Source organism: Solea solea, chromosome 7 (assembly GCF_958295425.1).
Source record: "Solea solea chromosome 7, fSolSol10.1, whole genome shotgun sequence".
NCBI lineage: Eukaryota > Metazoa > Chordata > Actinopteri > Pleuronectiformes > Soleidae > Solea > Solea solea.
In genome coordinates, this window is record NC_081140.1 from 8,891,124 (window position 1) to 8,906,793 (window position 15,670).

Here is a 15,670-nt window from a genome sequence, read left to right on the forward strand (position 1 = left end):
AGTGCAGCAAAGCTTTAGGACACCGTTTATGTAAGGGCTGTTATCAACAGGGAGGTTTGGCTGAGAAACAGGACACTGTTAAATGTTAAACAAATATTTAGCATATTCACAAACTGCAAACTTCTCTGTGCATTGCTAGTCCATTCAACCTGCAGACCCACACACTTTGTAAAGGTTAGTTTCCAAATTACCCCAACATACTGTGGTATAATAGTGTTTTAGTTGAGTTTTACTTGGCATATACAATAATATAAATGCTGAATAGGCTATTTATCTTAAATTCTCCTATTTTCCTATTATTATGCTATAATCCTTTTTTTCCTATCAAAAACTGTTTACCAATCTATCCATCTGTCATCTATCCATCTCTATTGGGATGTAACAATTTGAACTTCTGAACACTATTAAATGAATGTCAAAAAATGTGTGTTTCATGAATAAAATGTGATTCTCCGAGACAATAATTTATGCTGTAACATGTCAGAAGGTCACTGTGGAGCAGGTGATGGTGCATCTGTTTTCGACACTAGACTCCACATGTGTTTTGCTCAAAGCTAAGCTGGTTACATCACATACGAAACACTAACACACATCGTCTCCAACGGTCACACTACACCTAACTTCCTCTCACCTTCCTAATGGTAGCTCCTGCATCACATGGCAGATCACAAGCCGGCGAGCTCTGCCAACGGCTGCAACTACAAAGTCAACAGACACACTGCTCTGCTCATGTGGTTCTGTTTAGTGTAGTCAAATTTACCAGAATTTAGTCATATTTTTTTCCACGATGTTGGTAACGTGAGAGTCTGTTGTGGTGTTAGGCCAAGCACGGGGCACAACACCATGTCCTCCTCTGTCTGTTACTTCATGGGAATGGGCAGAAACACCCGGGTCAGCAATGTGTGTGTGTGTATTTAAAAGTGTGTGTATGTTTGTGTGAGGGTGGGAGTCACATTATGTTACAACCAAACCATTATTTATACACCTATAAGAAGGATACACTGCTCAGCCACAGTCACATTCTCTTATATTTTGCTTATTGCCTACCGTACCGGCCTGTGGGATCAGTTTTATGATCTGGGGTAGCTTCAGTTAACCAGGTCTAGGTTCAGGAACATTATGTGTTCCAACAATTAGGTCAGCTGAAAACCTACTTATCGTGAATGGCTAGGTTTTCCAGGCATAGTCCGGGATGACTATGAGAAAAAGGCATGGGCTGATAACCTGTTTGAAGATAAACTGCGGTATAAAATGTCAAAACCAAAAAAAAATTCTGTCATACCTTGCCTAAGGTATAAGCTCAAAATGTGTGAAGTATTGAGTAACACAACCTCTACCCCTCTGGGTTGAGAAGTCAGCTGAGTGTGTGATGTATAATGGCCAAAGGAGGTAACATTTTAGATCTGTAATCACAACAACTGTAATATTTATATTATTTTAATATATCATTCACATGTAACCTGCATGTACCATGTACCAAAACAAACTAGGTCATATGCTGTAACAGTAGGTAAAAACACCTTGCCTCTAACTCTAGTGTAAGTAAGACTGTAAACTAAGCAAAGAACAGCCTGGACTACAACGCCTTTAGTTCAAATGTTTGCCAACTTCTCAGCCTACTGAGCTGCGACAGGAGACCCTGGAAAAACATGGACGTCCCTCAACAGCCAGATAAGAAAAAGATAAATCGGTTAGGAGTGGATGTCTGTACACAGTAACTAAACACATAATGTGGGTCACAAGCACTAGTTGTAAATTTGCTCACTAAGTGAGATCCTAAAGGAATTATTTTCCTCGAGATGATCAGGTTTTTATAATACAATTTTGATAGGATTCTGTGGAAATCAGTGAATCTAGAACATATTCAAACCACTTCACCTTTTCCACAGCCTTAAATTGAGACAATTCAAATATTTTTTGCCACTGATCAGTTTCTCTGAATTTACTAAAACACAGCAAAATCTGAATTTTAGGAATGTTTGTAAATTTAATAAAAGGAAACACTGAAATATCTTGACTTAAGCCCGCCAATAGAAAAGGGATTAGACCTTTTTTGGAAATGCACACATCTATGAATATAAGACTCATAACTCACAGTATAAATCAGAGAAAAAATATAAGCCATGATGTCAGGAAAAACTGAGCTCAGAGAGAGGGTTTTAGGTATTGATCTGGGAAAAGCCTCAAACATTTAGTTCCAAAAGTCACTGTGGTGTCGGACAACCAGGAATCTTCCTTAAACAGACTGCCCTGCCAGGCTGCTCAGTGAGGGAGGACTTGTATCAGAAAAATCCCCAAAAGGCTAATGGAGTTCCTGTGTGAAGACAGTACAAAGGTTACTGCAGCGCTTGAATAAGAAAGGACTCCACACTGGACCTGAATCTTTCCTCCCAACAGGACAATAACCATAAGATCTCAGTCAACAAAGCAGGATTGAGGGACAGATGAATGTGCTTACATTTTTTCGGCCAGAGCCCTGACTTTAGCAGAATCAAATGTCACCGGGCTTACGAAATTGAGATGAACGGCTAAGAACGGTGCTTGGGCCGATTACTGATACCCATATAAATACATTTTTCCCTGCATCCAACTGCAGAGTTCATTTAGTCTCTGTGAAATAAATTTGTCATAGCCTACTAATATCACAGCAGATGTTGATATACATTTTCTTCATTGTGTAAAATAAATAAACCATAAAAAGTAAATAAACCCTTTCTTTGAAAAACTATTAAATATCATTATTAAATGCATCTTATGCAGCCACACCCATGAAATCTAGAACAGAAAGCACTCTGAAGAAACCTGTCTCCACATGAAGAGTCAGTGCTCAGTTATTTTGCCCTCAGCTTTCACTTCTTGTTATAATTGCAGAACCTATTAAGTTCTAAACTGCTCGTGATTAAGTTGTTCATCTGTGTATATATGTTCATATTAAAACAGTGCTTCTTAAAAAGGGTGTGAGAATTTTGACTGGTCTACACTCAGAAGATATCAGATTCCTGTTAATAAGCAACGCTTAAAATAATATTTCCTATTGTCTATAAAGCATCTTGTTACCCATATATATTTTCTAATGCCAATAGAATAAAGAAAATCTACTCATATTACTCTTCTTTCAAACAATACTATTACCTGTATTGTGTCATATTAAAAGAAATACTGTACAGTAGGAAGAGAATGGAAAATAAGGTCAGGGAGAGAAAACTAACCACCGCTCTTCTTTGTTCACATGGAATTTTCTCCTCCACTGCGTAGTTTGACTACAGTGGGGAACAATACACTGATTCAGGCCAAAGCCATCAGTATTTTCTCCTATATCCAATATACTCTCAATCAAGAGAGAGTTAAAACCAGGGACTGTCACCTGACCTTTGAGGTGGAGCATTAGAGGTGAGCTTTAACAATACTAATGCTGTTTTACAGCATAAACACAGGGATCCAGCAAACCATGGCCTACATTTTAACCTCATTTCTCCTATTGTTCAATCTATGCATGGTTCTTCTTTGTGTTTCTGTTGAACAATATAAAATATTCTGCCTGATCTTTGCAATTTCAGGCCATCAACCATAGAGGTAGACTAATAAATCGGTCAACCAAATGATTTGACAAATTGTTGCCATTTTTAAATGTTTACTTAAAGGTCTAGTGTGGAACAATAGTGGTGAGACTGCAGATTGTACTAAACAGAAAACTCCTCCACTCACTTCTCCCTTGCCAAAGTACATCAGGGAACTATGGTGGCCTTCACATACCAGAAAGGATGAGGTTCTCCTTTGTCTGCATGGTAAGCTTCCACTTCAAAACGAGATCGCTCTGACTTGTTTGTCCATTCAGGCTGCCGTAGAAACATGGCAGCGTAAAATGGCTGACTCAATTACATATTGAGTACATATTTCCGCAGGAGACGACAACACTCTCATCCAACACCGGTGAACATCCAGGAAATGGACATTGAGATGGTAACATCTTGTAAGTACATGGGTGTTCACATAAACAATAAACTGGACTGGTTTGATTATGTTGCTGCACTTTACAGGAAGGGTCAGAGCAGACTCTACCTGTTGAGACTAAGGTCTTTTGAAGTTCAGGGAGAACTTGGAGTGGTCTGCTGGGGCAATAGCATCTCAGCTAAAGCCAGCTCTGTCCTTGAATGTCCCCTTGACCCAGTGGAGGTGGTGGGATAGAGGAAACATCCTAAATGTCTGAAGGAGCGTTATCGCAAATTGTTCCTCCCTGTTAGACTGTACAACAAGCACTGCTCTCAGTAGACTACTCATCCAATGTGCAATATACTATTATAATATATTCTTACATTCTTTTTTTTTGTTTTTTACTTTTTATAGTCTTATTTTATAATATGTTTCTATATTGTACTTTCTTGGAAATACATGTTTATTATTTATCATCTTTATCTTTACCGTCTTTACTGCTGTGACAATGTTAATTTCCCAACGGCAGGACTATATTAGGCTTATTTCAAGTCTACAAACCAAACAATTTTAATTATTTATTATTATATAGGAACCATGGTCAAATTAATCTTGAGTTGAGTCATACATTGGCAACCACACCAAAATAATCTGAAAGGTTTATTACCAGATGATTTCAACAAAAAGTGAAACATTAAAAACATGTGCTTCAATCTTGTGACTATGTGATCATTGACAGATGTATCATGTCACCTAAAAGCGGAGTTGTACTGCAGTAACATCACACTTAATTGGCATGATAAAGCCACAACATACAGCTGCTTGTGTGCATCTGTGTGAAAGAGACATTGACAGAGAGAGTCAGTGAACAGTCCACTTAATAACTAAAAGCAAAACAAACAAAGAAGTAGAAGAGCAGGAAATCACAAGAACGGAAATATACGATTAGATTGCTTCATACTGCTACTTGAATCCATATGTAGGGTGGGGACTGCACAATTAAATGAACCTCAGCTCTTATGTAATACTGTTAGAGGTCACTCAGCGAGGCCCGTTGCTTCAACCTGCATGTCAAAGGGAGTGTGTGAGTCTGTGCCAATGCTCAGGTAACTGAGCCAAATGGTCGTACAGGACTAAAATGATGTCAGACAGATGGAGAATAAACTCTACATGTATGAGTGTGTGCATATAGTACATGTAGTGCAGCTGCTGCTGCTATGTTGTGTTACCTAACACATAATAGGGACCACATGTCCTTCTCGGAATTATCGGGGTGTGTTTACGGCTTGCAGGAGTGATGTCACCACGTTTCACTGATTTAATATGTTTTGACACTGAGAAAGTTCCTGGTTTCATGTGCGATACACACTCAACATGCAGCAGTTTGCTCTTCCTGAAACAGCTGCAGTCATACACTACTATTATTATTATTATTGGATGGTTCATATAGGTTTTCTGTTCCGACACCAACAACCATGGAGGTTTTACAGAGCACCACAACAGGCAACATGTACAATTTACAAACACACATTTATTCTCCTATGACTCTCCTGTATATTACACTGTCTACGATATGACACATAGTGTCACAAATGACAAAAAGTACCACAAATTCCAGGACAAATTCCATCTGAAACAGCAAAGTGAGGAAGAAAATATTTGGTAAAACATGTCAGAAAGTGTGTCGTCTTTCGTATTTGCGTTATATAGTGTGTATTTGACACTACAGGATCACAATTATTCCCTGCAGCTTGGTGAGTGTTCCGCCATCGAAGCTCTACATTGAAAATTCCTACAATTCCATGCTCCATTCCATTCAAACTAGGCCTTTTGTTATTGTTTTGACTGACAGACCCCAAGTGGTAGAAAGAACACACTGTGTGTTCGAGTCAGCTCATCGCTAAACCAAACAGACTTTTCCCTTTGACCATGAAAAACAAATGCAATCATGTCAACAAGCTACTAGGAACAGCTAATAATATCTAGCCAATGTCATGCATGTGTGCAGCTTGCAGAACACTTAACTGAAGGGCCTGACAGTGAGCAGATGAAACCTCTGCTGTGTGAATGAGCTCAGGACTGGAGACTTTGATTCTCATAAAGACTGTGGACCAGTGGGAGACAACTTTTTTTCAGATGCAATTGCTGGCAAGTTCTCACTGGGCCCATGTTCTGCGACTGGGTCCAAGACATGCATTCAAGAAAGTGGAAGGAAGGAAAAAGAAAGTAACACATGCACACACATAACACATTTCCACCACAGGAACTTTTCTTTTACCAGGGATTTTGAAAAACCTCGGCAAGTTTCAAGCGAAATTTCCCCGGGGAAAAACTTTCCCTCGACCCCAACCTTCCACCGAAAGAAGTACCTACTTGTGACAAGGGATTTTTCAGATTACCAGGAACTCTAGAGGGGCGGGGCTGTGTGCTGAAGAACACAGATTGGTGGATCACATTTTGCAGCTGTTTAAGCCAGTGCGACTGTAACACACCTTTCAAAATACCTTTAAAAGAAGACAAAGATAGTAGAACTTATTCATTTTGCCATCGGTCATTTAAAAAATATGGAGCAAAAGAAAAAGATGTACGACAAGTGGAGGGTCCAGACTCTTCTGAGGAGGAGGTTCAGCAAGACTTTGAGTCAGCTATAGGAAACAACCGATTGATTACTGGGAATTCTTTCCCCCAGGTTAATACGTTCCTGGTAATAAAAGTTCCTGGAAATGTTGGTGGAACAGCAGCACAAGAGAAAACCTCAGCAGTGCTTCTTAGTACTACAAAAACTACTTGATACCCTGTATCTGATATCTACAGCCTCCTGACAGGAGGAGATTTCACAGCATTTCACTCAGACCAGTCCTTCAATCTGCAATAGACTCACAGGTGAAAACATCAAACTGTCTGAGGCTCAGGTGAACACAGAAAGAGTGCATCATTCAAGTTGTGTTGCAGCATCTCATTACCTGCTATATTAAACAGTTTAAACAGTAATTACAAGTGTTAACTTAAATATGTGATGTATTAAATAGCACTTCAAATCATAGAATAGTTTACAAATGCCCCTTACAAAGTTCATTACAGATGGAAAGTCTGTTCAGGATTTGGTGTTCCACTCACTATTTAATGATTGTTTGCTAATGTCTCCACAGAGAGACTGTAGTGTGGATAACATTTAATTAAATTTGAAGTGATGCAGACTGTGTGCAAAACCTTCGCCATATTGAGGACCTTGTTTTTCATGAAACAAAACATCAAGACAAACACACACAAGAACAAGCATAAGCATGCACGTGCACGCACGTGCACACACGTACACACACACAAGCCCATGTGTTCAAATTCCTTCCAGGGCCGTGGCCCAGAATCCAGCTCAGCACAATGACAAAGCCACTTGAGTCATCTAAACAAAAGTACAGTAACAAATGGTGACGTCTGCATCTTTTATGAAAGTAGAGACACGCACATCAGTCAACCACAACAATGAGGAAGAGCCATGAAAATCAATCCCAGCTGTGACGTGAGAGTTTACCCCAGTAAAAAAGTGTTTAGAAAAATATTCCCTGTCGCTAGGTTGTTTTGGCACAGTCCTCAAAATGCACTGTGTGAATTAGTCTTTACTAAACAAAGTCTCAGGTGCTGTAGGAATAAGTGTTCAGATCCCTTACTTCAGTAAGTGTACTTGTGTACTTGTACTGCAATTACAATGTGAATTTAGAGCCTACATTTTAAATAATTAAAAATAATTATATTTATATATAAAAAGAATTATATTACTATAGTATAATTATTATTTAAAAAAAAGATGTCTACGTGCTTCAATATTTAACATACATCACACTGTTCCCTCTTTTCACACACAGTGTGACACAGTCTTTGGCTTTTGTAAATTAGCAGAGCTTTAAAATGCACAAAAACGTACATAAAAAGAAAAGGGGGAAAACTAAATATTGTGGAACATAGTATGTGTTAACATGTTGTGTTTTCTCTATGTTTGTTTTGCAGAATACACAGAAGAAAAGTATGCAACAAGGAAAAGGTGAATGTACACTTTTTGTTGTAAACAGTGTACAACAGAACCTTAAATGCAAAATACTCAGCTGAAGTGATGAGGAAAACGGGGTGGAGCACAATTGACAGAATACCTTCAAGCAAAAGTTTTGTTTTTATTATTATATGTGATTTTTGTTTTCCATTTTGATGCATACATTTACTTTTTGCATATCAAATGGAGTGTTATTCTTGTATGTATACAATGAATGTAACAGCTAAATCAGACTGTAAATGTACACAATATTTGAGTAAACTGGAGAAATGTGATGTAGAGACTCCCCCTAGTGGCCTAAATCATGACTTACAGTTTCTATAGACGCTACTGAACAGGAGTGTGCATAAAAACAGACTGGACATTCAGTGTGGTCTCACCTCCTTGGCTGAGAGCGCCGGTCATCCTCACCACTGCCCGACTCCTAAAGAGGGAATAAGATAAAAATAATCATTTTAATGTTCAATTAGATTAGATTAGATTAGACTTTATTGATCCCCACAAATTCACTATACTGGTGAAATTCACTGTCGGAGCTGCTATAACTAGCTGCTACTCATGCAGAACACACTGACCAGAGCCATTTGCTTCACATGCTGAGTCAGACTCAATTAACCTTGCATTAAAGAGTGCCACGTTTGCTGGCAGACTTTCATCTGGGACTTGAGTCAGAAGGCAGGGTCAGTGTGGTATTTTAACGGAGGCTAAGGGCAGGGACCAAGGCTGAAACAGACTGTGTCCATGCCCTCCCCACTCTGTCGTTCCAAAATGCAATCATCCTCCTCCCCCACCACTGCAACCAGCGCAGTTCACCACACTGACCATTTTAATCCCTGCCTGTTTCACTAATCCCTCACAAAACTCTGGGAACTTTTTATTTGGCATCAATCCGTCAATCCTGGCAAATACACACACAGACACAAGCCAAACCGCAGAGACATTTCACAGTATGTAAAGGACCCACAAAGATATGCATGGATTCATAATAATATCTCGATATTTTTAGGCTACGTCCCGATATACTGTCTTAAGCAGGACACAGGCTTTTTGTCTGAGCTGAGAGAAAGTTTTCTCATTACAGGTCTGTGCTTCTGACAGGACAGTGACTGCACACAAATACTAGATACTGAGATATTCTAAAGAAAATCTGCATTTCTTTGGCTTTTAGATTGTTCAAGGACATTAACATAAACAATGAAATTGTCAAATTCTGCTGTTACACAAATATTCAGGCATAGAAATAGGGCTGGTCAATATATAATGCAACATAATTTTCTTCAATATCAATATAAATATGGCAATAAGGGTTAATAATGTGCAATCTGTGCGACACAACACATAATTGCTATTAAATGTTTTGCTTTTTGCAAATGTTTGACTTTTTTTTCATAATAATAATCAATATTGATCGGTTTTTAATCACGATAAGGTTTTTGGCCATATTGCTCAGCACTACGAGAGTTGTTAAATGAGTTCTCTTTTATAATTTTATGTTGATGTATTAGGTCATCACCTATTACGACATCTAAAATCTAAAACGCAATATCTTTCACAGTTTTGATATAATATTGATATGTTGCCCAGCCATATGGCTCACTATGATAAACAATAACGATTAATGGCTGGTGCTGATTAGCACTGATGCAAGATGATGATGGAGGAGGAAGATTAGGCAGAGAGCTGAATGCAGTGGGTCAGGAGGAGCACAGGACTGAGAAGGAGGAGGAGGTAGGTGCATCTACATGAGTGATTAGGTATTGAAAGATGATCTGTGCCTCATCATCATCATCATCATCAGCCGCCCAACAGCCTGCAGTCAAGACTATGGTGACACAGAAGAAATGGAATCCATGCTCAGCCTCATATGCTCCCTGCACACCACAGATCTGCCGAGCTCAGCAGATTTCTAAGACAAGTGAGATACTAGTATACTATTACACCTCTGCAAAGCACTCTCACACACACACCACTGATATGACGTGCTGTATATACTTTCCAATGTATGACAAAAGACAAAATACCATAATAAGGCTGCTCATGGTTTGGGTATAATGTACAGGCTGATCTCCATGGTTACCATGTCACTGCATGGATGTGTAGGGAGTGGTCTTAAAGCCAATGAGAACAGGGGATGCAATGTGCTGCTAGGCAGATTACTGTGCACAACCACTGAAGGGTGTCTGTTCTCCACTCTGTTGAAGGCAAGTAAAGCGAACCTTATTAATCAATGAGCTGTATTTACAAGTGCTGGAAAAGCTATTTCAGAGCAGCATACAGGGAAGATCCGATCACAGATACATTAAAATAGCAGCGACATTCAAGCTGCATGTTTTTCATTCAAGAGCTCATTCCCAGTTTTTTCCAGCTCAGCTCTTCCGTCTCTTTCCCAGGTTGTTACTGCACTCTGTCCCCACTCTCAGCAAAAGACATCTCACAAGAGAGCTCACATGGCTGCTCCCCATCAAAAATAGGTCTTGTGACAAGCAGCTGGTAACCTCCAAATTGGATAATTTCACTGCCTCAAAGGTCAATTAAATTTTGACTTTTTTTGCACCGTTTGTTTGATCCGACCTAGACTGGATATAACTGTAATGAAATTCCCTTTAAATTTCATCAAAAGCCACAGTCAAATGAAAGCCCTGAATTATACTGCCATCAAGAAGCATGGTGGCTCTGTAATGTTGTCACTACCTATAACATTTTATTCTCTTAAGGACTTGCTATAATACCCCCACCTAGTAAAATTCAGCAAACAGTCCCAGCCAGTATATGATGTTGATGTTTGTCAACCATGCCTCTGCTGGGGATTTTCCTAATCCATTCATCATAATTTGCATGGCTGTCTCGTGATTCTCCGTCAACCGTGGCCATGATGTCTGGAAAACAGTCAGTCACTCCAAAACAGCGAGGACAGATTTGAGCCGCTTGTGGCTGAACATGAACACTGCACTGTGTCATGTTGACAAGAGGTCACAATCTCCAGCTATAAGACGTGTTTCTTGACATCCAGCCACGGGTGAAGGCATCATTAGTACAGCATAGGTCTTATCTATAGAAGCCACACCACCACCATCAGCCCAGTATGAGTCTGTGTCAGGAGTTTGACAGCAGACATGGGAAGCCTCAAAGTGTCAGAGGGGATAAGAGGACTGTCCCAACAGGGTCTGACAGGACTGTCACACTAACCTGCTTTCCAGGCTGCTCCACCACAGCCTTCACTGTCTCTATACTGACCAGTGTAGTGTAACACAACATAACATGAAATAACATAATACTGACATGATATAAAAAAAACACATAACACAACAAAAAGTAAAAACGGAAGCAACATAACACAACATAGGATAACAACATGACAAATAATGCAACATAACCCATAATATCACACAACACAACATAACAAGCAACATAACGGGACATCACAATACAACATAGTTACATGTTATAACAACACCAAACTATTCAACGTATCATGCTTTTTTCAATTATTAAAACAATCTTTCTGATTTTTCAGCTTCTTAAATGTGAATATTTTATTATTATATATATAAAAATATAATAATTTTACTCCATATGAAAAAGATGGAGTAAAATTTACTCCATCTTAAATTTTTTACTCCATATGAAAAAGAAAATCATTCAAACTGAATCATTTTGGTTTGTGGACGAAACAAGACATTTGAGAACATTATCATCTGCAGGTTGTTATCATTTGTTTTCTTATGCACCAAACAAGTACTCGATAATCGACAGATGAATCGACAAAGAAAATAATCGTTATAGTTGAAGCCCTACAATAAACATAACATAACCTCAAAACATGAACAAAATACAATAACACAACAGATAACACATCATAACATAAACAGAACTGGTTTTGCCTCTCATTATTATAATATGTTATAGTTTGTTGATGCTCTGAAATGAAGGAAGTGTTAGCCTGTCCACTGCTAACACTGCAGAGCTAAGTTTTGGTTAGTTTTCTTGGCTCGTTAACTTTAAACAAAGCTAAATAACTTGGTCCAGGACCAGTCAGTGTTTTACCTGCGGGACCAGGAGAAGTTAGTTAATCAGTGTCATGGTGCAGTGTGTTGTTAGCAGCCAGGTTAGCCTCCCATGTGAACCATGACCGGGTAAAACTGGGCTAACGTTTCTGAAAGTCTGACCGAGACAGAGGCGAGGACGTCAAACCACTTACAGACACGCAGGGGCTGGAGGTGGTGCTCGGTGTCGGTGACCGCTGGACGGTGACCAGGGCCATCCCGGCGGCTGCTGCTGCTGCTGCTCTGACCTCCGTCACCTCGGAGAGTAACGCGCCGGGTCGACAGACATTATGTTCATACAGGAGCTACAGTGAAACATCCACTGAGCTCCAAGGCTTTCACTGTGGTCACTGCTGCTCGGTTTCCCTGCTAGTGTCAAGTTACACTGAATCATCGCGTGGATCCGGTGAATTCACTTTTCAAAATAAAATAAGTATTTAGGCACTGTTCGTTTTCTGTGATTGTCAAAAATGTTCTTATACTCCTACCAAAAAGCTTATTTTAGCTGAAAGTCTAAACGTAGTTGTAGTTTAGTAGCATCAATACAGATTGAATCAACAAAACAAAGCAACTGCAAGAACACAACTGCTGTTTGTGTTTTTAGTCCAGTATGTACACATGTAAACTGTTTTGTGTAACTCAAACTGTGTAGAGCGTTTGTCTACGAGCATCATCAATATACAGTATTTTTTATTTTTTTTTTAAATATTGCTGTTGGTTTTTTATATGATGTTTTTTCAACTTCACATCATCTTTGAGAATCCTTAAATGCTTCATATATAAATGTATTATTAGTAGTAATATAGTATACTAGTCGTATTTACTGCTGTTTAAAAGAAATTGACCAAAATAAAAAACTAGGAATATTTTTGATTGATAAGGCTTCACTGTGTAGTTTTCGAAAGGTTAAAAAAAAGTATTGCATTATTAAAAAGTGTATTGGATGTAATCGCTCTATCCTTTTATTTTGATAGGCTTCCGTGCCCCGTCATTTCTAAGTACAACTGTAGTAACACCAAGGAGCACGCCGTGCCCCGTTGTTGTTGCGCATGCGCTGTGGTTACCAGCTGTCAAAAGGACTGACATCCACCCCATTCATCCAAAATATCACTGCCAGTCATCAATTAAATCAAATAAACTGAAAAATTATACGGATCGATATATTATCTCCCTCTCTCTCTCTCTCTCTCTCTCTCTCTCTCTCCCTCCCTTGCGTTTTGAGGATTAAGACCTGGTGTTAGGGTTAGAATTAGGTTTAGGTCAGGGTTAGGTATTTAGTTGCATTATGTCTATGTTTCCACAAAAAGAATGCAAGACGTGTGTGTGTGTGTGTGTGTGTGTGTGCCTTGATATTAGGTAGGTGACATAAAGCAGCATGAATAATGCATCCCGGTGTTCCTCTGTGTTTCTACACAGGATGTGCAGCGGTAGAACACCTGACCTCACATCTCACTGGCTTCCATTTTTTCCACTTACCCATGTCTCCTGGGAGAGGAGAGGTGGTGGTGGGGCTCGTGGTGTGAAAGCAGGGGGAGGTGTGTGTGGGTGTGTGTGTGTGTGTGTATGAACATATAGAGGGTCATGGAGGAGATGAAAGATACGTTGCACCTTGACGGACCCGTCGATATATCTGAATTGATGCGAGGTGTCAAATCACAGAAGACATCAAATACTGCTACTTTGTTTTTTCCCCACTGTCCAATAAAACCACTACAATCATTTTTAAGTCATTACAGTGTAAGAGTGGACGTGCAGGGATGGAGTGGGTGTTGGGGACACAGAGCAAGGCGGAGATGCATGGGTGTGAAGCTGAGGTCTCTACAAGGACTCACTCATTCCATTATCTGGGTCATTGCCTCCTCCCACTCCTTTTTCCCGTCCTCCTCATCCTCCATTATTTTATCCCCCCCCTCCCTTTTTTATTGATCAAATAATAAGCCTCAGTGAAACAAGCGTAGCAAATGAGGAAGAGAAGAAAAGGGACAGAATAAAACAGAAAGCAGTGATTACTTTGCACTTGAGGAGGATGAATGGTGGTGAAGACAGGAGTGATACAACTATTGAAAAATCATACGATGGAAATGATGGCAGATAAAGACATGACAGAATGATTGATGACTCCATATGCAGCCTCGTAGTCTGGGTGGAGCCCACTAGGCCCCTCATATGATGTTTAGAAATTGAATGTTCCATGCTCCTAAAGGTTAGACAGACAGATATTGTATGTGTCCCACAGAACTCACCCCTCTCCCATTTGGGCTGAAAATACATGACCTAAACCACATTTATGAGACTGAGATGATAGTCTTTGGAAGAAGAAGAAGAATGAAAAACACAGATAACCATAGAAGGCAGGGAGAAAGGCCTGAGAAGTACAGGTGTTAGAGATTACAAGATTTGGATTAGAGAAGAGGATGAGGCTACGTAAGAGATTTATAACAATCAGGATTTAAGACAATCCTCCTTACAATTAAAGCTTCACTCTGAAGGTGAGGTTTGTGTTTGTGTGTACATGACATTCCTTATGTTGTGGGGACCTAAATCTGTTTCCATTGTCTTCCTAATGGGGACAAATATCAAGTCCCCATAACCTAAATTAGTACATTTTAAGGTGAAGACCAGGAAATGAATGTAAATGCAATGTCCTTTGTGTGTGTGTGTGTGTGTGTGTGTGTTCTTGTATGTGTATCTTTGTGAAGAACTAAAAGCTTATAAACCTGAGAGAAGATATTTTGGGAAAGTGAGGAGATTTTGGCTGGTCCTCATGTTCAGTCACCCCTTAAAAGGGCCTTTTGAGGGTGTTAAGACCTAGTTTTAGGGTTAGACTTGTATTTAGGTTAAGGGTTAGGATAAGGCATCAGTTGTGACGGTTAAGGTTAAGGTAAGGGTCTACTATCAACAGCATTTACAAATTTGACATCACATTCTAGGTCACAGGGTTGTTGTAGTGGTTAGCACTCATGCCTTTGCAGCAAGAAGACCTAGGTTCAAGCCCCGGTTGCAACAAGGGCCTTTCTGCATGGAATTGACATGTTCTGTGTGTGCATGGGTATTCTCCAAGTTCATTGCATGTTTTTGGACTTTCTCCCACAGTACAAAAACATGCAGTATGAGGAATAGGTAAATTGGTCACTCTAAATTGACCATGGGTGTGAATGGTTGTTTGTCTCTGATTGACTGGCGAACTGTCCAGGGTGTACCCTGCCCTGTGTCAGCTGAGATTGGCACAGCACCCCCCGTGACCCTCCGGTGGAGGATAAAGCGGTAGATGGATGTATGTCACATTCTATTGAAGATGACCTGAAACTCTTAATTGAGATTAACTATTACAATTAACTCCACAGGAAAAGCAGAGTCCCCCTGGTGGCCACTCTACTGTATATATTTTCATGGCTTCAGGAATAGCCAATAACTATAGACCCGCAGCAGGTGGTGTACGACCTGGACAGGTCGCCAGTCCATCGCAGGGCCAACATATAGAGATAACCAACCAATCACTCACACACTCACACTCACTGGCAATTTAGATTGTTCAATTAACCTCTGCATGTTTTTGGACTGTGGGAATCAGAGAACCTGGAGAAAACACACACGTGACACATGGAGAACATGCAAACTCCACACAACTCCATGCAAAAGGGCCCATGAATAAATT

At 39.8% G+C, this 15,670-nt stretch overlaps 1 protein-coding gene across 1 annotated transcript in view; it reads right to left on the minus strand.

Moving 5' to 3' along the window:
* Nucleotides 1-12,359, minus strand: part of ssh2a (slingshot protein phosphatase 2a) — a 33,305-nt gene extending 20,946 nt beyond the window's left edge. Inside the window, exons 1-2 of the mRNA XM_058634130.1 lie at nt 12,171-12,359; nt 8,353-8,396 (exon numbers count right to left, since the gene is read on the minus strand). Coding sequence (XP_058490113.1) covers nt 8,353-8,396; nt 12,171-12,233 — 107 coding nt within the window. The 5' untranslated portion in view covers nt 12,234-12,359. The remainder of the gene's footprint in view (nt 1-8,352; nt 8,397-12,170) is intronic.
* Nucleotides 12,360-15,670: the final 3,311 nt, after the last annotated feature.